Here is a 27,736-nt window from a genome sequence, read left to right on the forward strand (position 1 = left end):
CTCACGAAATGGTGATTAATCAATGGGATGTTGGAGGCACAGAGCCAAAATACATATGAAGAGGGTCGATACTGGTTGTAAAGCATCAGCAATTGGCTTCCATTCCTACCTGAAAGTTTTCAAATCATCTTTAGCACATATTTTCTCCCTATGATCTTCACAATTAGGTAAAGATCCTCCCACCCAAAAAGTAGTAGGACGTCCCTGAGGGATAGATTGACCCGATGTTTATAGCAGCATTATCAACCATAGTCAAATTATGGAAAGATTCCCAATGTCCATTGACTGATGAATGGATAAAGAAGATGTGGGTGTGGGTGTGTAATGGAATATTACTCAGACATCAAAAAGAGTGAAACCTTGCCATTTGAAAGACGTGGATGGAGTTAAGAGTGTATTGTGCTAAGCGAAGTAAGTCAGAGAAAGACAAATACCATATGATTTCACTCATAAATGGAATTTACATTTTTTTAAGTAGGTGCCACACTCAGCATGGAACCCAATGTGGGGCTTGAAGTGATGAATTACTAAATTCCACTCCTGAAGCCAGTGTTACACTGTATGTCAACTAATTAAAATGTAAATAAAAACTTAAGGAAAAATTTTAAAAAATGTGTATGTCTTCTATGAAGCTTTTGTACTTTTCTATTCTAATGTATTTTTGGTGACCTTGGCAGTGTGCAGACACTGAGAAATCTAATGAAATAATGTATTCCCCTTTGTTATTTAAGCATAGTGTTAATGAAATAATTTTAATTTGCTGCACTTAACATCCCGTGCACCTTTGTTGCTTCTACATTAATAGTTTAGGAAAGTGAAGAGAAGCCACGGAAATGCATTTGAATTCAGGGTTGTGATGGGGAGTGCCAACAGTTATGTAAGGGCAGGAAGAAAGCCTGCCATCTCTGTATTAAATGGCTTTCAATGAAATGTCACCAGAAATTTTCCTAGAATTAGATGAAAATAAAGTACACTAGGTTCATGTGTTTTGTTTATATATTTATAACCCATTAACAGCATTAGAAATGCAATCTAACTCTGGGGAAAGAAACCACACAGCACATTTCAGTGCACCAGTGTCCTTAGGTGGACCTAAATGTATTATTCCCTTACCTTGTTAAGAATGTCAGCAGGTATTGGATAAACACCTGTTCTTTCGGGATTATAATTCATCGTAAATAAAAAACAGTTGCCAGCAGACACTGAGATAGCAAACCAAAGTCAAGCATGTTTTTGATTGAAAATAGACTCATTTCCACTTGGAAGATTAATGGCCTTTGGTAGGTTAGAATTTGTGAATAGGTCTCGAACAGCAGTAATGTTATTAGTCATCATACTATTTGGTCTTAAAACCGTCTTATAATATCACATTTGAAAACCCTAAAACAATCAGCCTGTGAACTGTTTATATAAGTCACAAAGAATCTTTATTTGAATTCTGGAAAGCAACCACTAGAGTGAGTTTTCCCATTATGGTTTTAGACTGCCTACATATTGCATATTTGAAATACCATTCATCCAGATAGTGGCCCTATTTAGAAGACAAGATAAATGGTTCAGAGATTTAAATCTCCCCATAAATATTCAGGTATGTGATGGATTGAAGTATAAGATTTTATCTTTGGCTCAAATGCTGTGTAAAATAGGAATCTTGTTCACTTTTTGTGACTGTTGAACTGTTACCTGTGTGTAAAAACAGTCTTGTAGAATGTATCCGTGTGGGTCTCGTACAATCCTGTTAAGGGTTGTGGCCTTTGAGAAAGAGACCTATTTATTTTTGAGGGTGAACATTTGGGTAGTAAAGGAACCTCAGAATCATGTGATCCAGCACTTTAATTTTATGATTAAGAAAACCGAGGTGCAAAAGTATAAATGACTCTTCCATGGTGTCATTGTAAATCAGATCAGCAAATTATGGCCTGTAGGCCGAATGTCAACTTTTTTTTCTAGATAAAGTTTTATTGGAACATAGCCACTTCTGTTAGTTTCCTTAGTGTCTGACTACTTAGATATCACGGCGGAGTTCTGTAGATACAACATAAACCCAGTTACCATATGACCCTTAAAGCTGAAAATACGTATTATGTGGGTTTTTAGATCAAAGTTTGTTCATCTCTGTTATCAATGGCCAATGTATAACTTACTCTCTGGCCTTCCAGGCTCGTGTTCTTCCATTTATATTCTTTCTTCCTGTCCGTTCACAAATGGTCCATATGGAGTCATATCTGTTCCTTCCTCTGTCTCTCACTTTCTTTTTAGTAATCTTTCCTTTTTATTTCTAATAGTACCAAAGCGAGGATAATTTTTAAATAATATTTTATTATCTTACTTGGAAAATTTTAAAAAACTAATGAATTGGGAGATAGGTAACAGATATACTTTGAACATTCTATTCAAAAAATCATAAAGTAAGGCTAAGAAGGTTAAGAAAACTACAGTCTATAAAAGCAAATACTTTATATGGTAATCCGTAAACACTGAAAACTGATCAAAAGATATGTGGGTATCCTCAACAAACAGTGAAAGTATAAGTTTCAGAATGGATAAGTAACTTGGGAAATGTTTGATGTTTTCATATACCGTTCGTGAGGGTGTTCAGAGGGACACCAGTTGGATTTGGCTAAGCTTGGTGAGTAGCAGTATTCGGTTATGAGTCATCCATTAAAATGTCAAATGTGAACAGGAATCTGCTTCTCAAATTGAGGAGTGTTTGCAAAAGTGTTTTAACAACACATTGGAAAATTTGATTAGGCCATTTGGCAGATTTTGCCGATAGTGGGTTTTATTAATTTTATAATCACTGTCAAGAGCTATCATGATGCATTTGGTGGGTCCCAGGGCATTTTTGCCTTCCATATTATAAGGGACAGAAAAAAGTCTGACCCCTCAATAAAGTAGGAAAAAAGCATTTAATTGTCAGTATGGGTGAAATAATTGGCTTGTGGGCCAATTGAGAGGTATAAGGAAGAGATCCTTGTCTCCTGATACTTGAATTTCCTAGCATGGGACTCCTATCTGAGGAGTTTGAATGAAAGCTCAGGGTGCCTGGATCAACCCGAGCCTGTACCCAACCTGTCGAACTTGGGCGAGCTGTGATATATTGCATGTCTCAGGCTGTCGTGTTCTCAATTCCATGTGGGCAAGCATCCTATCTGCTTGTCACAGCCCTATTCCCATACAGTGACTGACATGAAAGTCCTCAATGAAATGTTTTGAACGATTGAGGGATTCAATTGAGTGTCTTGGGGCACTGGCTGCCTAAAATAGAAAAAAGTTCTAGAACTACTTTATAACCCAGAGAGTAGGAACCATATATTATAGCGTTGCTAGTTCACACATGGTGGACCACAGAACCTTGGAGAAAGGAGTCCATAGCAGTGAATGGTTGTTGATTCACTGGAACGACCTCTTTGTGTAGAGGTTTAGCTTGTAGAATGCCTTGTGTGTCTACTCTGAGTCTTCTGGTAGTCCAGATTGGCAAACCTTTTCCCAACTCCTCAGCCAAACCAAACTCTTTACTGTCTTTTCCAAAGATTCTTTTGCCACCTCAGATCCTTTCATGGGAGAGGAAGGACAAAATGGACAGATAGGTGTCTGGCCTTCCTCAGACAATGTGACCAGCCTAGTCAACCTGTGCACTGGGTTCATAGCACATCAAGACATCTGTGAGGGGCTGTCTAGTTGAAGTGGAATGTTCTTTGATTTCCAAGCCCTTGTCTGGGCGGCTGTTGCGTGCTGTTGCCACACTCTTATCTGTCTGCCTTCATTGCCATACAACATTTTGGGACCTCTTACTACTGACTGTATATTTTCCTCATCATAAATTCTAGGCCACTCTGTTTGTTGGTAATTTGGTACTTCATGTTCTCATCTTGGCCTCTGCCTTTACAAAATCTGAGGAGTCTTTGGGACCCTTTCTGCCTTGTCCTAATCCCACACGAGTATCATGGTCTTGCAAAGTGGCTTCCACCAACTTATATGCCTGCTCAGTCAATGAACGCTCTCTGTTGGGCCACTATCATTGCTTGGCACTTTGTGGACTGCATGCACTTTGTGAACTCTGGGAGTCTCATTTGTATTGAGTCTATTGTGTGATGTACAAACATTGGTCATCGTTGTTTTTTTTGGTGTGAAAAGGCAGCATCATTTTTTCTGGTCTCAAATTTATAATACTTTTGCAACCTTACATCATGATTTAATAAAGGGACAGCATAACTAAATGGAAGGCATATAGAGCTTGTTTGCATACTGAACCAAACAGAAAACCTGTAAAAGTGGAAGTGTAATTGGGGAAATATAGATATGGGGTATATACAATATTGTGTCAATATTAAATTTGAGTTTGATAGGCTATTGTGGTTTTAGTTTTTTATTTTATTTTATTGTATTTTTTTCAATATAAAGTTTATTGTCAAATTGGTTTCCATACAACACCCAGTGCTCATCCCAAAAGGTGCCCTCCTCAATACCCATCTCCCACCCCCCATCAACCTTCAGTTTGTTCTCAGTTTTTAAGAGTCTCTTATGCTTTGGCTCTCTCCCACTCTAACCTCCTTTTTTTTCCCTTCCCCTCCCCCATGGGTTTCTGTTAAGTTTCTCAGGATCCACATAAGAGTGAAAACATATGGTATCTGTCTTTCTCTGTATGGCTTATTTCACTTAGCATCACACTCTCCAGTTCCATCCACGTTGCTACAAAGGGCCATATTTCGTTCTTTCTCATTGCCATGTAGTACTCCATTGTGTATATAAACCACAATTTCTTTATCCATTCATCAGTTGATGGACATTTAGGCTCTTTCCATAATTTGGCTATTGTTGAGAGTGCTGCTATAAACATTGGGGTACACGTGCCCCTATGCATCAGTACTCCTGTATCCCTTGGGTAAATTCCTAGCAGTGGTATTGCTGGGTCATAGGGTAGGTCTATTTTTAATTTTCTGAGGAACGTCCACACTGTTTTCCAGAGTGGCTGCACCAGTTTGCATTCCCACCAACAGTGCAAGAGGGTTCCCATTTCTCCACATCCTCTCCAGCATCTATAGTCTCCTGATTCGTTCATTTTGGCCACTCTGACTGGCGTGAGGTGATATCTGAGTGTGGTTTTGATTTGTATTTCCCTGATGAGGAGCGACGTTGAGCATCTTTTCATGTGCCTGTTGGCCATCCGGATGTCTTCTTGAGAGAAGTGTCTATTCATGTTTTCTGCCCATTTCTTCAGTGGGTTATTCATTTTTCGGGTGTGGAGTTTGGTGAGCTCTTTATAGATTTTGGATACTAGCCCTTTGTCCGATATGTCATTTGCAAATATCTTTTCCCATTCCATTGGTTGCCTTTTAGTTTTGTTGGTTGTTTCCTTTGCTGTGCAGAAGCTTTTTATCTTCATAAGGTCCCAGTAGTTCATTTTTGCTTTTAATTCCCTTGCCTTTGGGGATGTGTCGAGTAAGAAATTGCTACGGCTGAGGTCAGAGAGGTCTTTTCCTGCTTTCTCCTCTAGGGTTTTGATGGTTTCCTGTCTCACATTCAGGTCCTTTATCCATTTTGAGTTTATTTTTGTGAATGGTGTGAGAAAGTGGTCTAGTTTCAACCTTCTGCATGTTGCTGTCCAGTTCTCCCAGCACCATTTGTTAAAGAGACTGTCTTTTTTCCATTGGATGTTCTTTCCTGCTTTGTCAAAGAGTAGTTGGCCATATGTTTGTGGGTCTAGTTCTGGGGTTTCTATTCTATTCCATTGGTCTATGTGTCTGTTTATGTGCCAATACCATGCTGTCTTGATGATTACAGCTTTGTAGTAGAGGCTAAAGTCTGGGATTGTGATGCCTCCTGCTTTGGTCTTCTTCAAAATTACTTTGGCTATTCGGGGCCTTTTGTGGTTCCATATGAATTTTAGGATTGCTTATTCTAGTTTCGAGAAGAATGGTGCAATTTTGATTGGGATTGCACTGAATGTGTAGATAGCTTTGGGTAGTATTGACATTTTGACAATATTTATTCTTCCAATCCATGAGCATGGAATGTTTTTCCATTTCTTTATATCTTCTTCAATTTCCTTCATAAGCTTTCTATAGTTCTCAGCATGCAGATCTTTTACATCTTTGGTTAGATTTATTCCTAGGTATTTTATGCTTCTTGGTGCAATTGTGAATGGGATCAGTTTCTTTATTTGTCTTCCTGTTGCCTCATTATTAGTGTATAAGAATGCAACTGATTTCTGTACATTGATTTTGTATCCTGCAACTTTGCTAAATTCATGTATCAGTTCTAGCAGACTTCTGGTGGAGTCTATCGGATTTTCCATGTATAATATCATGTCGTCCTCTTCCGTGGGCCTCTCGTCTGCACTTGGCTCCAGAGACTCCGTTCTGCTGGTCTTCTGGCGGTTTTCTGGGTTATTCAGGCAGGTGTGGGTGGAATCTAAGTGATCAGCAGGACGCGTGGTGAGCCCAGCGTCCTCCTACGCCGCCATCTTCCCAGGATCCTAGGCTATTGTGGTTTTAAAGGACTGTGTCCTTTTTCTTAAAAGATACATGCTACAGAATTGGGGGGAGGGGAGTGTCCTGATATCTGTTATTTAATATCAAGTGTTTCAAGTAAACATTTCACATATATGAAGAGAGGGGAGAAATATTTTTTTACTTGGAGGGAGGCTGTAGCAGCATCCTTGGTCTTTACCCACTAGATGCCAGTCGCATTCCACCACCCCCAGTTGTTGTGACTGACAATGTCTCTAGACATTGTCAAATGTCCACTGGGGGGCAAAATTGTCTCTTGTTGAGAGCCACTTCTCTAGGAGAAGATTCCGAGGATGGCTAACTGTACTCTTTCTACTTTCCTATGTGATTGAAATTTCTCAAAATGGTAAGTCAGGGACACCATCACGGTTGGGACTATAAGCTCGCCATGAATGAAGAGCCATTTCCCACTAAGGGATCCCTGAACAGAAATAATGAAAGCAAGTTCATATCAAGAAACTTAATCAAGGCCTAATAATTTAACATCAGTAAACTTTAGATTTAAAACGTTTGCTTTCCATTTGGGTCCTCCGAATTGTGGTGTTGTCTTTACAAAACCAGGAGGCTTTCAAGAATGTCAAGGTACGAAGTGGCTGTTGATTCTAAGGTGTTCCACTCTGGGCTCCAGCATCCTTCTCTTGCAATCCTGGCCTCTCCTGGGCACACTCGTATTGCTCATTTTGGAGGACGCTACAGAGTTGACTGCTATTCATTCATTTCTTTGTTCAAACAAATGCTACTATAAAATGGTTTCCACTTGCCAGATTATGCCCTGAATACTTAGATAAAGAGTGGTTGTGGATTTCGATGCAGTTCTATAGAACTGCTTGGTGAATATTGCTGACCGGAGAGGTGAGGGTTGTTGGCCTAGGAGTCCCATGAACCCCCTGTGTGTACATTCTCATCATGCACAGATACATCCACCTGGCCATTCAACAACAGAAGGCAATATTAAGAGGTTATGTTATTGCTTTCATGTGTTTATTGCCCACCTCCAAAAGCAATTGCTAAATTTCCCACATCTGTACAATTTTGAAGCAGCTAGTAAACGAAGCGTAACAGGAAAACTTGTGTACCAGCTCATTTAAGACACAGTATGTATTGCACAGCCACCATGGCCAAGTTCTGTGTGAAGTCCAGGGAGATAAAGATGAGGGAGAGTCACCCCTGACCTTATGATAATCACAATCAGCTAGGCAATATAAGAGATAAAGAAGAGATTATTCCTATTCAAGGTGTCAAGGCAAATGAGAAGAACTCAAGGTGCAATAAATATATTAGGACACAAGTGTTTGGTGTTTTTTTTTGAAATTGTATCAACTCTCAGGAGCTTATCATCTAGGATTCACACAGTTATTGGTAATTCAGTAGCGTGGATGTCACCTCTATAGTGCAAACCGTTATTTCCAATCATCACGGGGAAGTGAGATAAATCATTTCAGGGGGGTATTCAGGGATTGCTTTATGCAGTTAGTGGCATTTGAGATGAGTTTTGGAGGAGGGATCAAGTGTTACAGGTATGCCAAGGTATGTGGAGTTGGAATAGAAGCAGAAGCGTGTTTGAGCCCAAGGGACTAGCAGGAACAAAGACCTGGACTGTGAACATGAAAAATATGTGTGTTCAGGGAATGATTAGGTAAATTAGTCTAAAAGGCACACAATAGCCTTATACAAATTTAATGTGATGCTAAGTCTCACACACACACACACACACACACACACACACACACACACACAGATGTGGTGAGATGATTGGGATGTTTATTTCCTGCGTTGATGAGTCTTATTTTCAGCATCTGTTTTGTTCACTGATGCATTGCAAGTACCTTTAACAGCCTGTGGCATATACTAGATATTCAATCATTATTAGCTACGTGCATCTATACATACAAGCTATAACCATGGCGCCCAATTTCACCACTCGATCATTGTGGTCCTTACCACAGTCCTACAAGGTGGTTAGGATTGTCCATAGCGTTCAGATGATAAAGCTGTGGTGCCAAGTTTTAACGCCGTTGTCTTTGAATCTAGACTCTAAGGGTTAGTCTTAGGTGAACTTTTTTAACTCCCTGATTTGATTTGATTTGATTTGATTTTTTTAAGGTTTATTTATTTTTGAGAGATTAGAGCACCAGCCAGCGGGGGGGGGGGGGGGGGGGGCGGTCAGAAAGAGAGGGAGACATAGAATCCGAAGCAGGCTCCAGGTTCTGAGCTGTCAGCACAGAGCCCGTTGCAGGGCTCGAACCCATGAACCGTGAGCTCATGACCTGAGCTGAGGTCGAATGATTAACCGACTGAGCCACCCGGGCACCCCTAACTCCCTGATTTTAGTGAAATGGTAGTAAGCTGTGTATCTTTCTTCATCTTGTCTGTATTTAATTTTCCCCTTTAGATCAGTATAAAGCAAATCTTTGTTTTTTATAGGCGCTCAGTGTTTTACTTTGTGTCATAGTTTTTGAATCCCTCCAATCCTGATGGGGGCCCAGAGGGTAGACACATTTGTAAATTGGATAGAAGCTGCTAAATTGTTCTCCATAGGGGATTGGTGAAATGCTCTCTGAACAGTATATTATCATGCATATTTACTCATGGCCTCACTAACACCTTGTTTCCAAACTTTCACTACTGCCTTTCTTCAATTTCTCCCCTGAACCCACCAGAAATCCATATGAAATCCTATCCTTTTCTCATTTTCTTTTGTTTAACATAAATTTTTATTTACAAACATAATGCAGTTTTATTACAGGATATAAGTGAAGACACAAGCAGAGTAAACCCACTCCCTACCCCCCAACCTCCCCCAAAAAACACCTGAATCTTGTGAAGGCAGGGAGCCACAGTTTTAATGCCTAAGATTCTGTGTTAGAAGCATCGTGTACCTTGGTTTCCTCTTATTAATTCACTTCCCACTGAGGATCTCTTATTTGCTAGACACTAGTGTGAATAGAAGAGATAGAATGGAGAAAAAGACCCCCTTTGCAGGCCCTCGCCCAGCTCAGCATGCCCACTTGACATCACATGCTTACCTGGGAGCTAGGACTCTGAACTATTGAGCTAGAATGACAGCACTCCAGCAAAAGTGGATCCAATCTTGATTTGTCCAGTCTGTGTCTGTTTCCTTTTGAGTAGTACAGGGCTGATTATAATTGTCCTTCCTGATTCACAGAATTCGTGAATTTAGCGAGCAGATGAATGCAAATGCGCTTCGCAAATATCAGAAGTTTAATTGAAGGCAAACCTACAGGTACCCTTAATGGCCACCACTCTGTGCAACGTTTAGGGACTCTAGGTATGGGTAGCAGGTGAAAGTAATCAGAAAAATGTTTAAATTTGGTTATCAAAATATATATCCAAATGTCTTTTAGCACAGTCAAACTCTTGATTAAGAATACACTCCCGTTTGACTAAAATGACTTTGGAATTTATATATTTTCTCCGTTTATGAGGTTTGACAAGAATAATCAGTTGTTAACTACCTGCTTTTCCCTTTTTACTGTATTTTTTTTTCATATTCCTAGTTAACACAGAAGTGAAATCTTATAAACGATGGGTAGGGTGAGTTTTACTTGTGTCTGGAAGGCTTTGATATTATTTTGATTATCAATCAAGCTTTCTACACACACACCGGCACCGGATGCATCTACAAAAGGGCAGTTGGATGGAAAGCTCTTGTCTCATGTGTGAGTTTAATACTGTGACTTTTGTACTGACGCCTGATTGCATGAAGAGAGTTATGTTCTGAGTTAGCACACTGCATGACTAACTGGAAGGAAAAGACTTCTCCAGTCCTCATCCATGGAGGCAAGAACCTTTGCAGCACAGGGCCCCTCTCGCCCAATTAGGGCACATCAAGGCTGCCACCAAACGTGGAGTGTTTTGAATTCACCCAGAACAATTCTTTATTCGTTTCTCCCAATTCCTTTCCACTTCCTTTACCTTAAACCATATGTCATGTCAGTGTACAAGATACTTTGTATATCACCTGCTTGCGCATCATTAGGATTTGAAGTTAGGAGTTCTGTGGATTTTGGGGAACTACAATGCATCCACCACTGAAAGCAATAGAAATGAGAAAATGCTTTATATTTTGTAACATCATCTGTAACAGTGTATAACCTTGGGGTATTCTGAAAACAATCCTTGCGAGTCCAGAGAGACAAGGATGATCAAATTCTGGGTCACAATTTGATTTCGTTGGATTTTTGAAGTCATTATATGTCGAGGATGAATAACCGAATAAACGTGGCTTAGGTTTTACCGTATCCGAAATGGACGTAATAATAACTTTCTCAACACCACTCTCAAAGGATGCAGGTTGATTCTGGCCAGTGGTCCTAAATATTACCAGGTTTATAAATAAGCCCATGAGTCACACTTCAGTATGACACTGTGTAAGGAATATGGAACTTGGGGTGGGAAGCCCTGGGTTCAGCATAGACACGCTCCTTCCTAGCTGTGTCAAAGCAGTAGGAACGCTGCATAGGGTGCTTTTTGGGAGGCTGTACCCTCTTCCCCACTAATGCTTCAGCAGGCATTTTGTTGCATGATGAAACCAACTAGTGAATATCAAAAGAAATTCTGTATATAGAAGTGTTCTTGAAACTCCAAAATCAAATACAAAAGTTGCCTTCCTCGCAATGATAAGCGCTTATAACAACAGCATTTGATGAGACTGTTCTCAATGAGTCAGCGACTGTACCTTAGGACTTTGCATAGATCATTCACGTGTGTGACATCACTGACAGCTGGATGTTGGTGTTTTGATTTTTACGCATAGAAATACAACCCAGAGAGGCCAACCACTTGGTTCCATTACCCCAAGCCGTGAAGCTATTCACTGGCACACCTGGGGTTTGAAGTCTTTCATTCTGATGGAAAGACACGTTCTGCTTTCCTTAATTTGACTTTAAGTGGAAACACTGAGAATGCTTGGGGTTTTTTGTTTGTTTGGTTTTCAACCGAAGTGTTTTGAGCGCCAGGTATCTATCCAATAATGTCGTAAGAATTGTACATTCATCATTTTGTTTCTTTTTGTTGTTGTTAAAGTTTATTTATTTATTTTGAGACGGAAAGAGAGAAAGAGAAGGAGTAGAGGAGGGGCAGAGAGAGAGAGAGAGAGAGTGGGGGAGGGGCAGAGATAGAGGGGGAGAGAGAAAATCCCAAGCAGGCTCCACACTGTAGGTGCAGAGTGCGACTTGGGGCTAGAACACATGAACCATGAGATCCTGACCTGAGCCGAGATCAAGAGTCAGACGCTTAACCGACTGAGCCACCCAGGCGCCCCCATAATTTTGTTTCTTATTCCCAACAAGTTCATAAGTTATGCAGGGGCGCTGTTGTCACTTGGTCTTTGTGGAGGGGGCCGGGTCTTGTGCACTGCATGCCTTGTAACCACTACATGGCTCTGAGTGGCACCATTTGAATCTGTTTGAGTCAGGACTTTGGAACCAGACCTCACCTTCCTTGTCGCCAACATTATGCCCTTCTCTGATGTTGAGGTGTGTTTCTAAGAACTCAGGTCACTGTATTGGCCTTCATGTGGTTTCTAAGAGCCTGCCTTCTCCTTGGACAGATTTGCCATCACGATTGGGTCCAGGGCCAGAGACACGCACGTGTACTTCATGGCTGCTCTCACTTCATATCATCTGTGAAGATCTTTTTTGTCCAGGACATTTTCAGTCTGTTGCAAGCAATAGATGTAAGAAGCACAAAGTTGCAAACCAGTTCAGTCATCGGTCGGGAATTTCTGGACTGACTGAAATAGCCTTCGCAATGTAGGTCGCTATTTTTATGGCTGAGCTAAGTGTTTGAAAGTGGTTCACACAACCATGATCTCAGGTTGAAGCGAGAGAACGTTGTGGTTGCAAGAAATCTCAAGGCGTGGCCTGAGACCAGTGGAGACTGGCCCTCTGTACCCAGCATCACACACAGCTGGGGTTATTGGCTCCCCGGGTAAAACTTTCTGATGTTTTCGGCAGCTTTGAGAACAGCTGAACTCAACTCGTGACCTTGTAAGAAGGTATAACTGGCTTGATTCAGCCCCTTCTTGCCCTGTTCCTGCCAGACTGAAGAATAGAAGACTGAGCCTTTCACCCTTTTTCTATTTAGAGAGTGAATAAAGCCACCTATTCCTGCATAACCCCCCAAAATCCTGTATTGTCCCAAGTGCTGGGTTGAGATTTTGCCAGCAGAGACCTTTTAGTGTACTGAGCGCTATACAAAACTACCTTAATATTTTCCCAAGGACCCGGATGTATTACCTCCATTTCCAAACTGGCTGGGACCGGGTCGGTTAGAGGTCGAGGAACTTGGTCAAGATTATGGAAAAGAAATGGCAGAACTTGGATTAAAGACAGTCTGATTGCAACCCAGTGGTTCTCAAAGCTGAGTGGGCACCAGTATTGCCTGGAGGCCCGTTAAACAGAGGTTACTGGGTCAGCCCCATCACCTCAGAGGTTTGTGCCTGGTAGTCTTGGGTTGTGCCCAAGAATTTGCATCTGTGACAGATTGCTTGGTGCTGCTGTAATGTACAGGCACTTGAGTGCCAGACCTTCCTGCTCTGATGCAATCGGCTCAAGTACAATGGTGGAATTACCCTTACCGGTGGGCCGCCATCTTGGGGTGAGATACCAATGCCTGGGCTTCATCCTCTGATACTCCGAGTCACTTGGGTTGGCCTTGGTCTCAGGCATCTGGAGTTAACAAGTTTCACCACGTGATTCCAGTGTGCAGCCAGGCTTCACATTGGAAACCACTGACTCGGTCTGCACTTAGGAAACTTTAATGCGTTTCTTAATCGCTTGAAGATCTCGATGAAATACAGCTTTCACATTATGCAAAAATCCAAAGATGTGCTTGTGCTGCTGGATATGTTCCAAACCCCATGGTTGCCTGATAAACTACCGGCTATCCAGTTGAATCTGGATTTTCAATAAACTGCAAATATTTTTTTTTCCTACCGATATATCCCAAATATTTTCATGGGACATACTTATATTAAAAATTATTCATTGGTAAATCTAGCAATCTTACCCCCCAAATAATAATTATGTGAATCGCTTCTTTCACCTCTCTCCCTCTCTCTCTCACTTGCTCACTTACTCACTCATAGATTCCTGGTTCTAATCCAGACCTGCTTAACTGTAATTTCTAGGATGTGGTAGTCTTTATAGTTATCCAGCACTGCAAGGTGATTCTTATCCGCTCAATATGGGAAATAAACTTATACCACATGCCTACTTGTAATCCCCCTGTCACCCCCACTGGCACGTAAGGGGCGTGCTTTTTGGTCAGTGAGCAAGCTGAGTGTGCTTCTTACCACATCATAGACTCTGTGATGGTAGGATTTGGTCTCACTACTAGGTGAGGGCAAATCTTAAAGATTCTGGGCTGTGATAGTTTAATTCCATCGATAAGCTGTCCTCTTTGATTCTGTGAGAGAATCTGGGTATCCATTTATTTGAGGGGCTAGTGTAGATTTTGCAGATAAAATGCAGGATTCCTGGTACAATTTGAGTATCAAATAAATGATGAATCAATTTTTTTAGAATTTGTATCCCCCAAATATTATATGAGATATCCTTCTGTGAAAAGATTGTTGTGTATGCAAAATTCCCATTGAACTTGGTGTCCTGTATCTACAGGTGGCAAACCTGGCAACCCTAGGCTGGGGGACATTCTTGGAAATGATTTCAGTCGAGCCAACCTGCTTGCCATCCTCTGTAGTGCTGACAGCTGAGCGGAACTGGAGGTTCCTACTTCTAAAATAGTCTTAGGGTGCCATAGAAGTGGTCAAGAGGGACTTAGTGGCTGATAGGAACTGGGACAAGAAAAGTAGGACATTCTCTGAAGACGAGAAATCACAAAAGGTGTCAGCACCTGGGAAGAATGCCCCCGAGTGGACTCTCAAGGAGGTGGGGGTGTGGGGAATAAAGGGCATGCACCCCACACTGGGACACAGAGTCAGCATTATTTCCAGAACTGAGGAGTTCTGTACAGAGCGGTGTCGACATAGGTGTAATACATGCATCAGAGAACTCTACTAAAGTTTAGTGAAGACACAGAGCTTGGAGCCAGGGAAAGAGGTCCCCAGAGCATCTCCCTTGCAAACTGAGAGCAAACCACCAGGTTCCAAGGGTAGATATTGTGGGGAAGGTGTGTGTGCGGGGGAAACCTCCAGCAATCTCCCTCACAGAAGGAAGAGCCCAAATCCCTCCATCATTAAGACTCTTTTCCTTAATTTTTGTCAAGACTCTTACGGTTAGATACTTTGGATGGTATTTTTTTTTGTTCTTTGTGCATTTTAATTGGCCAAGTTCTCCTAATTCCTTCCCAAGCCATTTTTTTTATGTGAACACGTTAACAGATAGACATACAGACGTGTCTGATTTTCGTTATGCAATTTTGTTCTATCAGCTGACGTCCCTTGAACGAATAAGCGTTTGTAGACTATTCTAGTATTAGCTGACAAAAGGCTTTATTGAAAAACATCTTGGTGAACTGTTGTTCTGTGCTTCCTGAACATACTGGACGGGGAAGAATGTACTTTATGATAAAATTCAGGCTCACTCCAGTTTGTTATAATACCGTATTTTTATGTGTCCATTATATTAGGAAGCCTTCTGTGTCTTTCTTTTAGTGTTTTTGACATTGCTGGGTGTGGCCAAGAAAAGAGAAGAATACCTAAAAGTATAGACAGTTTGTTTTGAATAGGTTTGCCCCCTCTGAGAACAAGTAACATTGTGATACAGCGCATAATGTAGTCATGAAGAATAAATAGTTACGTTGTTTGCATAGACCACTTTTCACTAGACTAATCTTTGTATCACCTCTTACTGTAGTGTTGGTTTTGGAAAACTTTTTAATAACAGGATATGCTGTATTTATACCAATAAGGACTTTTGTCCTTTGTCCAACCTTAGAAAGCACTCTAAATACGTTCTCTGGTACTTGAGAGAAATTGGCGTTTATTTGGTATTGCCGCAAGGTGGAAACTCTGTGTGCTCTCCAACTGCCGGGAAGCAGCACGTTTTTACAAAACCTCCAGAGGAAATTGCCACTGCTGAATTTTGCACGAATAAGAGGAACAGAAAGTGTGGCCTTGCCTTTTCTTTTAATAGTCAAGGGGCAAGAATGACTCCTATAATGGGATTCTAAATTTGCCAGACCTGTATTAGATTTGTGAACTCTTGTTCACCACACTTCATGAAGGATGTGGAAAAACTGAAAGGAAGGTTGAAAAAAAGCAACAAAGGTGGTTTCAATGAGGCAACAGAGTTCCTCCCTAGAAATCTTACAGGAAATGGGCATCTTTCACCCACGCCTGGAGAAGTGTTGGGTGTATGATCAGATGTCTGAGTTGGGTGCACGACGGGGGTGAGTTGCCCTGTGTTCTGGGGAAGTAAAAGTTGCGTCCCCACAGCAAAGGTGACACCCCCAAATTGCCTGCTTGCTGCCCTAGAGCTGCCACATACACCTGTGCACATCACGGGTGTCATGCCTAGTGTCCCATAAGAGGCTCCCAGGCGCAGTGCCGAGATGCTGACTGCAAGGCCCTGGAAATGCCATCACTGCTTTCCCCCTACAGGGGTTGACGTCAGTTTGCGATTTGGAAGTGCCCCAATCTTCTAGGTCATCCAGGAAAGAAATTCACGTGGCGTGAATGGAGCAAATGAGGAGGGATGTTGGTCGACTCAAAAATGGCTCTACGTATTTCGTGGCCATGGCTCTGCTCCAAAGCAGTTTTGCATGTCCTTGAAAATGGTGGAAGCCCTGCCTGTCACAAGGGCTTATCACATGCAATTACTTCCCCTTCCCTTTTGCTTTTGGGAATGCAGTCTTGTAGAAAATACTCTGTAGCCTACCCTTCCCTTTTCCTGATGATTGAAATGTAAGGTTTGGACTGGAAAGTGTCAAAGCTAATGTGTGGATCTCCACTGCAACTTACTTAAATGGAGAGTTTGTCTCCAGTTTTATGACTCACATTGACTGGTGTGTGGTTTATATGAGTGGAAAGTTTGCGCTTTGGTTAGAGGAGTCCAGGAAACTGTGGCTTCGTGTTATGTGCTTAATATCCATCAAAACCGGGGCGCCTGGGTGGCTCAGTTGGTTAAGTGTCCTCCTTCGGCAAAGGTCATCTCACGGCTCGTGGGTTTGAACCCCGCGGTGGGCTCTGTGCTGACAGCTCAGAGCCTGAAGCCTGCTTCGGATTCTGCGTCTCCCTCTCTCTCTGCCCCTCTCCTGCTCATGCTCTGTCTCTCTCCTTCGCTCTTAAAAATAAACATTAAAGCAATTTTTTAAAAATCCATAAAAACAGTGCTCACATGTATGTATTTATATTGTGGCAGTATATCTATTTATGTGCTGCGCTTCCTAATGTATGGTATCAGGGTTGTGAAGTGCCATGGAAAGTGTAGAAAACTTCTGTTCAAAATGGCTAGTAGGTCCTTGTCAAGTTACTTCATCTTTCTGAGCCTTTTGTTGTTTCCTCGTCTGTACAATGGAATACGTGTGACGGAATGCATGTATTTAGCTGCTAGCGTGTCTGTGACAAAGGAAGGAAGACAATATAAAGAAAACTGATGAGCGCGGTACCTGTCACAAAAACGTTCTTTATAATTATTCATTTAACCAGGTGAGGACACGGCCCGCAGCCGAACGGAGCGAGTGCTGTGCTCCACCTGGAGTTTGTTTCCAAAGACATGTTCACCTGTCAGACGGAATGATGCTCTTCTTTTTGTCTCTTTGTTTCCAGCCACAGGACGAAGTCTTCAGGCTGGCCACCTCCCTCGGGAACCTGGGGCTTGAACCAGGTACCCCCCTATGGATGGGAGATGACTGCGAACCGGGATGGCCGGGACTGCTTCATCAAGTAGGTAGAACTGACGTCAGTTAACTTCGCATTAGCGTCTCAGAGACGTTGGGAGGCCATTACGCAAAGCATCTTAATCTCCTGTGTCTTCTATGTCTTCCGACATGAGGTTGCTTCGTCCTTGGTCGTGTGCCATGTGAGAGTAATAAGTCGGGGTATAGTAAGGGCATTCTGGGACGGAGAAAAAGTGTTCAGTAGTAAATCTGAGGCCAGTTGTACTCGCTGTCTGAGGCTAGAACTAAAGTGTGACACGGAGGTGTAGCATTTCAATTGCTTTCTAGAAATGGTCAAGACAGAAATGTTACTAGCTCATTCGTAACTTAAAACATCAGCTGCAAGAGTTGGGTGCGTTACTGGTTGACTCATACATTTCTCACACTAACACTGGCTAAAGTTTTGGAGTTTTGTGGTATATTTTTTTGTGTGTAACAACGCATATAACAGAATGGTAAATTTTATGTAACATCTTAACCATTTTTTGGTGTCCCATTCCGTGATATTAGGTACATTCAGAAGGTTATACAACCATTACCACTGTCCGTTTCTAGAACTTTTTCATCATCCCCAACAGAAACTCTGTACCCATTAAATAACTTCCCATTCCCCCTCTTCCAGCTTCTGGTAACCTCTATTCTACTTTCTGTCTCTATGAATCTGCCTATTTTCTTTAATTTTCTTAAAAGTTTGTTTATTTTTGAGAGAGAGAGGGAGAGAATATGAATGAGCGAGCAGGGGAGGGACAGAGAGAGAGGGAGACAGAATCCAAAGCAGGCTCCAGGCTCTGAGCTGGCAGCACAGAGCCCGACATGGGGCCCAAACTCATGAACCACGAGATAACGACCTGAGCCGAAGTTGGACACTCAACCGAGACACCCAGGCGCTCCTGAATCTGCCTATTGTAGATATCTCATATAATGTGAAATCCTAAAGTATTTGTTGTTTTGTGTGTAGCTCATTTCACTTAGCATAATGTCCTCAACATTCATCCATGGTATAGTGTATAGAATCATTCTATTCCTTTTCAAGGCTGAATTATTTTCCTTTGTCTGTATTCTATTGTATGGATACACCTGATTTGCTTAACCATTCATCTGTCAATGGAAGTTTGGGTGGTGTCTACCTTTTGGTTCTTATGAATAATGCTGCCATGAACATGGCTTTACAAGTATCTGTTTGAGTCCCTGCTTACCATTCTTGTGGGTATATACCGAGCAGTGAAATGACCAGATCATAAGGTAGTTGTATGTTTACCTTTTGGAGGAACCACCAAACTATTTTGGAGGAACCAGTCACTATAGTTTTCTGGTTTTTTGGAATTGAATGGGATGAGTTTTTTTTTTATTCTGATCTTTATTTTTTTAATATAATTTATTGTCAAATTGGCTTCCATACAACACCCAGTGCTCATCCCAGCAAGTGCCCTCCTCAATGCCCATCACCCACTTTCCCATCTCCCCCACCTCCCATCCCCCCTCAGTTTGTTCTCTGTATTTAAAAGTCTTGTGGTTTGCCTCCCTCCCTCTCTATTTGTAACTATTTGTTTTCTCCTTCCCTTCCCCCATGATCTTCTGTTAAGTTTGTCAAGATCCACATATGAGTGAAAACATACAATATCTGTCCTTCTCTGACTGACTTATTTCACTCAGCATAATACCTTCCGATTCCATCCACGTGGCTGTAAATGGCATGATTTCATTCTTTCTCATTGCCAAGTAGTATGGGTAAAGAAGATGTGGTTTATATATACAATGGAGACGAGTTCTTATATTGCACTCATCAAAAAAGCAGGCATCCACCCCACTTACTTTTACAACCCAAGTGAATCATTCTTTTTGTGTTTTTAAGTTTATTTATTTATTTTTGAGAGAGAGAGACGAAGTGAGAGAGGGGCAGAGAGAGAGGGAGACAGAGCATCCCATGCAGGCTCTTCTCGGCCAGCACAGAGCCTGACCTGGTGATTGAACTCATGAACCACGAGGTCATGACCTGAGCCAAAATTAAGAATCTGTCGCTTAACTGACTGAGCCACCAAGGCACCCCAAATATTCTTAAATATCAGAATTAAAAAAATAGATGTGAGATCATTAAGCATGGTTGATCCTAGCCTAATACACCTGAGCAGAGATTGGAGGCCAAAGGAAACTTTTTTAGACCATGGGCTGCATTCTTTGTTCTAGTCAGTCTTACTGGGGACTGACAAGCAGACAGAGTCACTATCAAGGTGTGGGATCATGTTTATAAAGATAAAAATATTTCCAAGATTGTTTTGGGGGATTTGGTCGTTGGACAGCCTAGCACCTCCCAGTGATTATTGGAAGGTATTTACATGAAAAACACATGAATGTTGCGGTCAGGTTTTCGGTCTCTGTGGTTGCAATCTCTCCTCTGTTTTGAATTTCCTGCGAAGGGGAAAGGTGGTGTCTTCAGAGTACAATTTGTTCCTGAGGGGCTTGCCTTCTGGGAAGATTGAAGTGGCCCTTGAACATGACCCACCTCAGGGAGCCTATGGCAGTGGCCCTCTGGCTCTTCAAGGCTTTCCTGAGGATGTGCTCCCCTGGAAACTACCCAGGAAATGGTAGTGGAATGGCAGTAGAATCTCCCAGAAAGCTCCAAGACTGGCAGAAAGGCCAACAATTTTGCACATACCCTAGATTCTGAATTGCTCATTTCGTACAGTTCACCCAAGTCCCTTCTATTGCTGGAGAGATGATATTTTGTCATATTCTAGTATGCCATCTATTTTGTAACATGGTTATACATTTTTGTAATTGGCTCAGTTGAGGTGGCCTGGATGCTTTGACTCAAAACAATAAAAATTTCTGCCAAAGAAATGTACTTCGTACAAGATACAGATGATACATGTATGCAGGTATATCTTAGACTTTTCCGATGGAAATGGATTTTGCTTTTTCCCTCGCTGGATCCGGGCTCCCATACGTTCCGAACCATTTGATCAATATACGTGAAGTCAAACCAAGGCCTATTGGTTATACAGTCCAGGCATCCTAGCTAGCTCTGGCCACATGCGTTTTTCCTTGGTGTCATTGACATTTTCAAGGGCAAGCCCAGGTGTAAATTTAACATTTACACTGGCCTAATGCCAGCTGTTAAAACCTGTAAGAGCAAATCAGCAACTTAATGGAAGACACCTGCACTGATTACTAAATAGCAACTCTGAAAACCAATGTCACCAGTGTCACTTTTTCAAATCTCTAGGGTTTGTTTAGTTGAAAAGTAAATTTCCACACGTCTCTCAGACTCATTGTTTTCCCATGTCAAGAACAGTACTTCTTTCAAAAGTGTTTGTTCTTTCTTTATCACTAGTGAGTTTTATAAATGAGAATCATTCTGGTGGGGTGTTTTTTTCTTATCCCTTACAGAGAAATACTCTAATTACGAAAGTTTCTGGGGCACTCTGGTTTGCAGTTTGGAGTATATCTCTACTCATTAGTTTTCTAAGTTAAAAGAACAATTTGAAAATTAAACTGTGACTATTAATTTTCACCTTTGCAGTTAATTTTTCACTCTTTTACATATTCTCTTTGAAAGAGATTAGATGTCTTCCCTTTTTTTATCTTAGGATCCAAATGATATCCCACATCAGACAATTGGTTTTGACGGAGGTACAACTTCTTTCAAGTTATTAATAAAGCTATGGGAAGAACCAGGCTTCACACGTTCAAAGTTAGATTCTTCTAGCTCAATAATGAGCTATTTCTAGCATGATGAGTCCTTCAGAATATAGCCCCGGCTCATTAACTGTGTTCAGGTTTCCTCTTCCCTTTCCCATCCCCAATTATTTAGGGTAGGACCAAGAAGTTAAATTCCATAGAGAGTTGGTAACACATAGGGTTAATCATTTTTTTAAATGTCACTATGCACATGGAAATAATTTGAGGAACAGTAGAAACTGCTGATGCCTGGTTGTCCTAGTCTGTTTGGGCCTTTAGAATAAAACACCACAGACTGGGTGGTTTACAGAGAGAAATTTATGTGCATACTTTTTGAGGCTTGGAAATCCAAGATCGGTGTGCCAGCTTGGTTGGGTTCTTGGTAAAGGCCCTCTGCTTGGCTTGCAGATAGTTTCCTTTGCTCTGTACCCTCACATGACAGTAAGAGAGAGACACACAGAGAGAGGGATCATGTCTCTAAGTCTCTTCTTAGAAGAGCACTAATTCTATTGGGGATTAGGGCTTTAACAAATGGATTTTGGAGGAACACAAACATTCAGTGCATATTCCTTGATGTTGGGGTGGAGCCAAGAAATAGAGTTTCAGAAACTCCCCAGGTGATTCTAATGAACAGCAGTGGTTGTTGATGTGCAGCATTTTCCTGTACATGACCTTATTTAATTGACGAATAATGATCCCCTTTCCAGATGATAGGAGACTCAGACTAATCACATGTTGCTTTCCAAAGGTTTTCACATGCTTACCTAGTCCCCACACATCGCACGTTCAAATACACCAAACTCTGCATCAGAAAAAGGACAACGTTTGTTGCTCTTCTTAGAAAAATATGAAATACATTGGTTTGAGCAACAGAGAATATTGTTTAAGAAACATGGGAGATGTAGGAGTGCCTAGGTGGTTCAGTCAGTTACGGGTCCAACTCTTGGTTTCAGCTCAGGTCATGATTTCCCAATTTGTGAGTTTAAGCCCCACGTTGGGCTCTGCATTGTTGCTGCAGAGCTTGCTTGGGATTCTCTGTCTCTCCCTCTCCCTCTCTCTGCCCCTCCACCCCCCCATCCCCCGTCAGAATAAATAAACTTAAAAATAAAGGAAACGTGGGAGATGTAAAAGAAGACTTTCTCAGTTGCTTATTATTACCATTTAAGAGAGAGAACAAAGCAGGGGAAAGGAGAGAGACAGACGGGGAGAGAGAAACTAGATCGAAAGGGAAGAGTCTCAGGACACTGTTGTGTTAAGAAATGGGTGAGAGAGGGAGAGATGGACGGAAAGAGAAAGACCTACACAGAAAATGAGGCACTCTGAGATGTTTGCTATAAACAGCATCAATAAATATGTCGGTGTAGATGTAAATATAGATATTTACATAGCTACTGATACAGATGTACAGAGATACAAGATGTAGTTCTGGATATAGATATAAATGGATATAGAATATAGGTATAGATTATAGAAGTGTGTGGATATAGAGGCGTACAACCGTGTCTGCCCAGCAGCGTCCTGGTTTATGAGTATTGTTCCGACATGATTACTGAGACTATATCCTTTTGCTCTAAATATGTTCTCATTTGGGTGAACCATGTTTAGAAAATTCTTGGGAGACCTAAGGTTTCATGAAACCTTCACACCTGACCTGTGAGATAGTGAAGGTACATTGAGGAATCTACTTTTATGAGAAAAGGTGAGTTTCACAGGAAGTGGGGTTGCCACATCCTGTGTCTAGTCAACCAGCATTTGGTCCCCATCATCAGACTATAAGACCTCGGTTGTTTTGGCTTGGTAATGGAGTCCAACCCATGCCAAACCTCCTATGTTATGTAGCTTCAATCATCACCCCTAGGGTTACCCAGCCCTATCAATGTGTGTTCAGCTCAGTTCACCTCCACCCTTCCCTGTCATACCTTCCCCACTCAGCATCTTTAGTAATGGCTATCAGCCTCTTTGTCTGGCCATGTGCTTCCTATGAAAGCACTCCTTGGCCCGCCCAACGTAAGTCCACCAAACATTTATTGAACACTACTATATGCTGAAGATTCCAAGATTAGTAAGGCAATTTCTTAGCTTCCAGGATCACAAGAGTATGGTGGTCATGATAGGCCTGCCATCATTCTCAACTGAGCAAGATCTGTTTAACCTCCTTAGAGACACATAATATGTATAACAGAGACAGGGGAGCCCTGTGTGTTAGTAATGTACCATTTTTGAGTTAAATGGGGGCAAAAACATGCCTGTTGGACTGTGTGGCTGGGGATGCTTCATGGAACAGTGATGTGCTTCATAAATCTGGCACTTTGGCTTTTGAAGACTGAATGAGTAAGTAAAACATGATCAAAACAAGTATTAGAACACCAGGTGGCAAGGTAGATGATGATGAAGACTCAGCCCCGTTGGAGTCTGGGGATCGAAATGTAGGGGATAGGAAATGAGTTTTCAAGTTCTACATTTGAGAGGCTTCTTTGTTTTCTTCTTCTTTTGTCTAGCTCCAGAAAAGAATAATCTGAGGAAATGAAAGCCGTTTGCATGCCCCACCTCCCTTTTTTATTAATCACAGCAGAAGCAGCACGTCCATGATGATAGGACTCTGTCATCCTGGAAAATGGGAATAGCCTATTTTTACCTGTCCTTGCTTGTGAACCCAAGAATCATCCCCCTTGGCTTTACCTACTTAGAATAATTCACATGTCCCTGAGCGGAAAGAAACAATTGATTATCAGGCATTCTTTGGTACTTTTAATGTTATTCTTTGGGTGTTGTCTTGCTTTGTTTCTACCCCAAGATATCGTAAGAGAGTCTTATTATAAGAATACTTACCGTATTCTGTCGATAAGTCCCTTAATCTGTTCTCTTTTAAGAGTTCTCTTAAACTTTTCCTTCTCTAAAAATTAAAAAAATAGAAAGTCAACAAAAATGAAGTTGTGTAGTCGGATTTGGACATTGTGGTGGTACCCACCATTCCCCGTAATATTTGTGTATTTGAAATAGATGTCAATTTCCTACTTTACTGATCCTGCATTATTAAAAGACCTCCAACAGGGGCACCTGGGTGGCTCAGTCAGTTAAGGGTCTCACTTTTGGTTTCTGCTCAGGTCACGATCTCACAGTTCGTGGGTTCAGGCCCCACTTTGGGCTCTGCGCTGACAGCGCGGAGCCTGCTTTGGATGCTCTGTCTCACCCTCTCTCTGCCCTTTGGCTCCCCCCCCAAAAAAATAAATACACATACATTTTTAAAAAATCGACATCCAACAAAGGACAAATGGATCTGAGTGATTACACAAGTTGTTACCCTTTGATTCTGGGAATGAAATATGCAAGGTTTTTATGAAAACTTAAAGGTGTGCCAAGGATACAAATAGAGATTTATTTCAGGGGGCTTGCTATATTATGTTGTGACTTTTCAACTGTTCAGAGTTACGAATTAGCATTATGTTGGAGAAGAAACAGTTTGCCTCATTTTTTGTGTTTCTGATGAAGAATTCTTAAATAAAATACATTGCTTCCAAGTATACACAATGAATTCTTCATAAAACGCAAAAAATTTCCTCATGGCAAGAGCAAATGCCATTTAGTTAAATGAGTTCCTTTAGGATCCCAAGCATCCATTTAAGTGAGGGAGGTATATTATAATTTTGGAATCGGAGGAACAAACTAAATGTGATAACATCATTACATGCAATGAAAGGTAATTATGTCGTGTCAATGCAAAAGCTTTCCCGGCTGAACATTAGGGGCTGTTTATTCCCTTCATTGGAACAGATTTGTTTTCTTTCGAATCTGACAAAGCACCTATCTGCTGAGTTAATAATTACTGCTCCCAGCTGGAAGATAAGTTTGCAGAGTTGATGGAAGTGCTTTTAAAAGGAAGCCTCCGAAATGACGCTATCATTCCTGTTCTAACCTGGCATATGGCTCACAGAGCTGCGCTAGGCAGGCTTCTCCTGTATCAGAGTCTGTTTCGATTTCTCTGTACATTTGTTCTAGACATTTTGCTGGGTTACTGAATCTGTCCATCACTTGTGCATACATATCTCAAACTCTTGGCTTTTTTTGTCCAGCCCAGCCGAAGTATTGTAATGACCTGAATTTCCTTGGGCCGCTTGATGACAGGGAGAGTTGGGACACACACAGTCAAGCAGAGCTGGGGACAGCAGGTTGGGTGGCGAACAGGATTGGTTCCTTCTTCTACTGAGCGTTTTTGCAGCCTCTAGGGATGTCCGTGAAGTGGGTCACGAAGGCCGTTCAGGATCACAGGGACAGCCAAACTGTGAAAAGGAGGAGCACCTGGAGGACCAGGTTTGTGTCACAGCCTGTAATTGAAATGGTTGCTTGAGGCTGCTACCACCTCTTGATTGTTTTGAGTGGCCTCTGGAGCTCTTTCGGGATTGAGCCAGCCCTCGCAGAGAGCAATTTTGATATCATCACCTAAGGCCGGGGCCCAGGCAGGAGATTCTGGCCTGTGCCAAATGCCAAGTGGCCTGTGTGGGTGTTTCTGCCATGTAAATTGGCTGACCTGAAGGGAACATGGTATGACCTTTGTGGCACACGTCTTCTCCCTGTGGTCTGCACGTGTGCATCAGAGCAGGAGAGCACGCTGCTTATGGAGAGTCTCACTGTGGTCCCTCAGGGCTTCGAAACCACAGTCCCTGCCACACCCTTGTCCTCTCTCTCCTCTCAAAGCCTCCATGAATCCTTGTTATCAATGGCCATTTTCTGGAGAAGAGTCTCTTCAGTTGGGCGGATGATGATGAATGGCAGTACTTGTTTGTGCCGGTGGTCGCGCAGATGAGCCTGGGTCCAGAGTAAGCATGTCACTCTGCCGTTTCATGGAGGATGTTCCTCTGTGACTCCAGGAGCACAGGCTGGGCATCGGCATTTCAGATGGTGAAGGCCGCGAGAGACTCTCTAAGACGACTATTTGATCTAACAGATGCCCGTGAGTATACAGGGCCAAACACATGATTTTCAGCACCCACTGCAGACCAAAAATCAGCTCCCTCCCTCAAAGAGCTGGATAAATGTGCTCATAACGGTACTAAAATCTCTAGGTTTTCCCTTCTGTGGTGTGCCAGTATTTCCTACTTTTACATTTGACACCATTCTATGTAAGGAAAAGTAAAAATTTTGAATTATTAGCATGAATCTTACTGATGACTTTTTGATGGAAATGTAAGAGCTTTTCACTCGTATGCAGAATCACTGACATTACACAATTTGTATTTCGTGGCTTATACGTTTATATGTGTTTCATTCCAACCCAAAAAGCAGAAATGGTATACGAAATTCACTTAACAGTTTTTCTTTTACTTCTCGGTATGAGGACACTCTACCCAAACTCCCTACCTTTGGCTAGGTCTTAGGTCAAGAAGAACTGAAAGGAAATGTAACTATGGGTTGCCCTATCTTTCCCTTTCCTTCTCTGTCTTCATTTTCGGTAGGTCAATGGCCAATACAGGGAAGGAAGACAAGAAAGGATGTGACAGGATTTCTTGGTCATTCATTTTTCTTAGAAGGCTATAACTGTTAAAGACTGATTAGCCTTCAGCCCTCACCTCCCAAGATCACCTATTGATTTTTTTTTTTTTTATCATTTTCTTCATGTGGTCTTTTCAATAGATACCTAGCAAAGAGGACAGATTACTTCTGGGTATTGACTCCCTCAGAAAGTTCTCTCTCTGCCCTGTTAATGATGTGATTTCTCACCAAAGGATAGACACTTTTCTTCCTCCACCCCGACGCTTATTTCTGTAGGCCAAATCAGCAAACCTTTTCTGTAAAAGGTCACATTATATATATTTTAGGCTTTGGAAGCAATGTGGTGGCTATCACAACTCAAAGCAATGCAACCCTGCCATTGTAGTGTGAACACAGCCATAAGAAATATGTCAATAAATGGATATGTAAACAAATGTATAAATAAACCGTGTTCTAATAAAACTTTATTTACAAAAGCAAGCTGGGGGCCAAATTTGTCTTGTGGGGTGGAATTTTTTTGCACCCTCACTCTAGAGTACCTTGCATTTGACCCCATTCTTATTATTTCTGGTTCACTATCTGATACATTTATACAACCCTCCCATGAAATGGGAAGCTGCCATTTATTTTATGCACAATGGAATTTATGGTAGACATTGGTAAAGTGCCTTTTCTCAGGTACTGTTAGTAAATGCAAAGTTCCATGGTATATTTATTGTAAGTAAGGACTTCTTGCACAGCTCTCACATTCGTGACCTACCTCTAAGTAGGGTTGTAGGAATAGCACTATCAAAATTCAACAGAGAAGTAAAACCTTCACTGTTAGAATGTCATGAGTCTCTCCACTTCCTAGTGATGGGGGCTGAGGGAGAGGAGGTCAGCCGATCACAGGGTTTGCAGCTGCTCCCATAGCCACTCAGACCTTTGTGGGAGGGGTTGAAGGGAAAGCAACAATAGCAACCTAAAACCCAGTCACAATGGAATGCTAAAAGCAAGTGCAAATAATTATTAGGGAAGTGAAAATTACATAGCAACTTGTCACTAGTGGTCCACAGAGAAACAGACCCATTGTATTTTGAAAAAGTTAATTGTCCATAGTGTTTTGAACTAATACTGCTCATTTTCCTTGAGGAATTTTATAACGCTCCCATATAAAAGTCCCCAATTCACTTCTGGTGATGTTCTGTTCTAAGATA

General features: G+C 41.7%; 1 protein-coding gene across 7 annotated transcripts in view; it reads left to right on the forward strand.

Moving 5' to 3' along the window:
• Positions 1-27,736, forward strand: part of FRMPD4 (FERM and PDZ domain containing 4) — a 688,829-nt gene that overhangs the window by 484,393 nt on the left and 176,700 nt on the right. For all 7 annotated transcript variants that reach the window (XM_053202067.1, XM_053202065.1, XM_053202066.1 and 4 more), the window contains one exon: positions 17,266-17,382. In XM_053202067.1, coding sequence (XP_053058042.1) covers positions 17,266-17,382 — 117 coding nt within the window. The remainder of the gene's footprint in view (positions 1-17,265; positions 17,383-27,736) is intronic.

This window comes from Acinonyx jubatus, chromosome X (assembly GCF_027475565.1).
Source record: "Acinonyx jubatus isolate Ajub_Pintada_27869175 chromosome X, VMU_Ajub_asm_v1.0, whole genome shotgun sequence".
NCBI lineage: Eukaryota > Metazoa > Chordata > Mammalia > Carnivora > Felidae > Acinonyx > Acinonyx jubatus.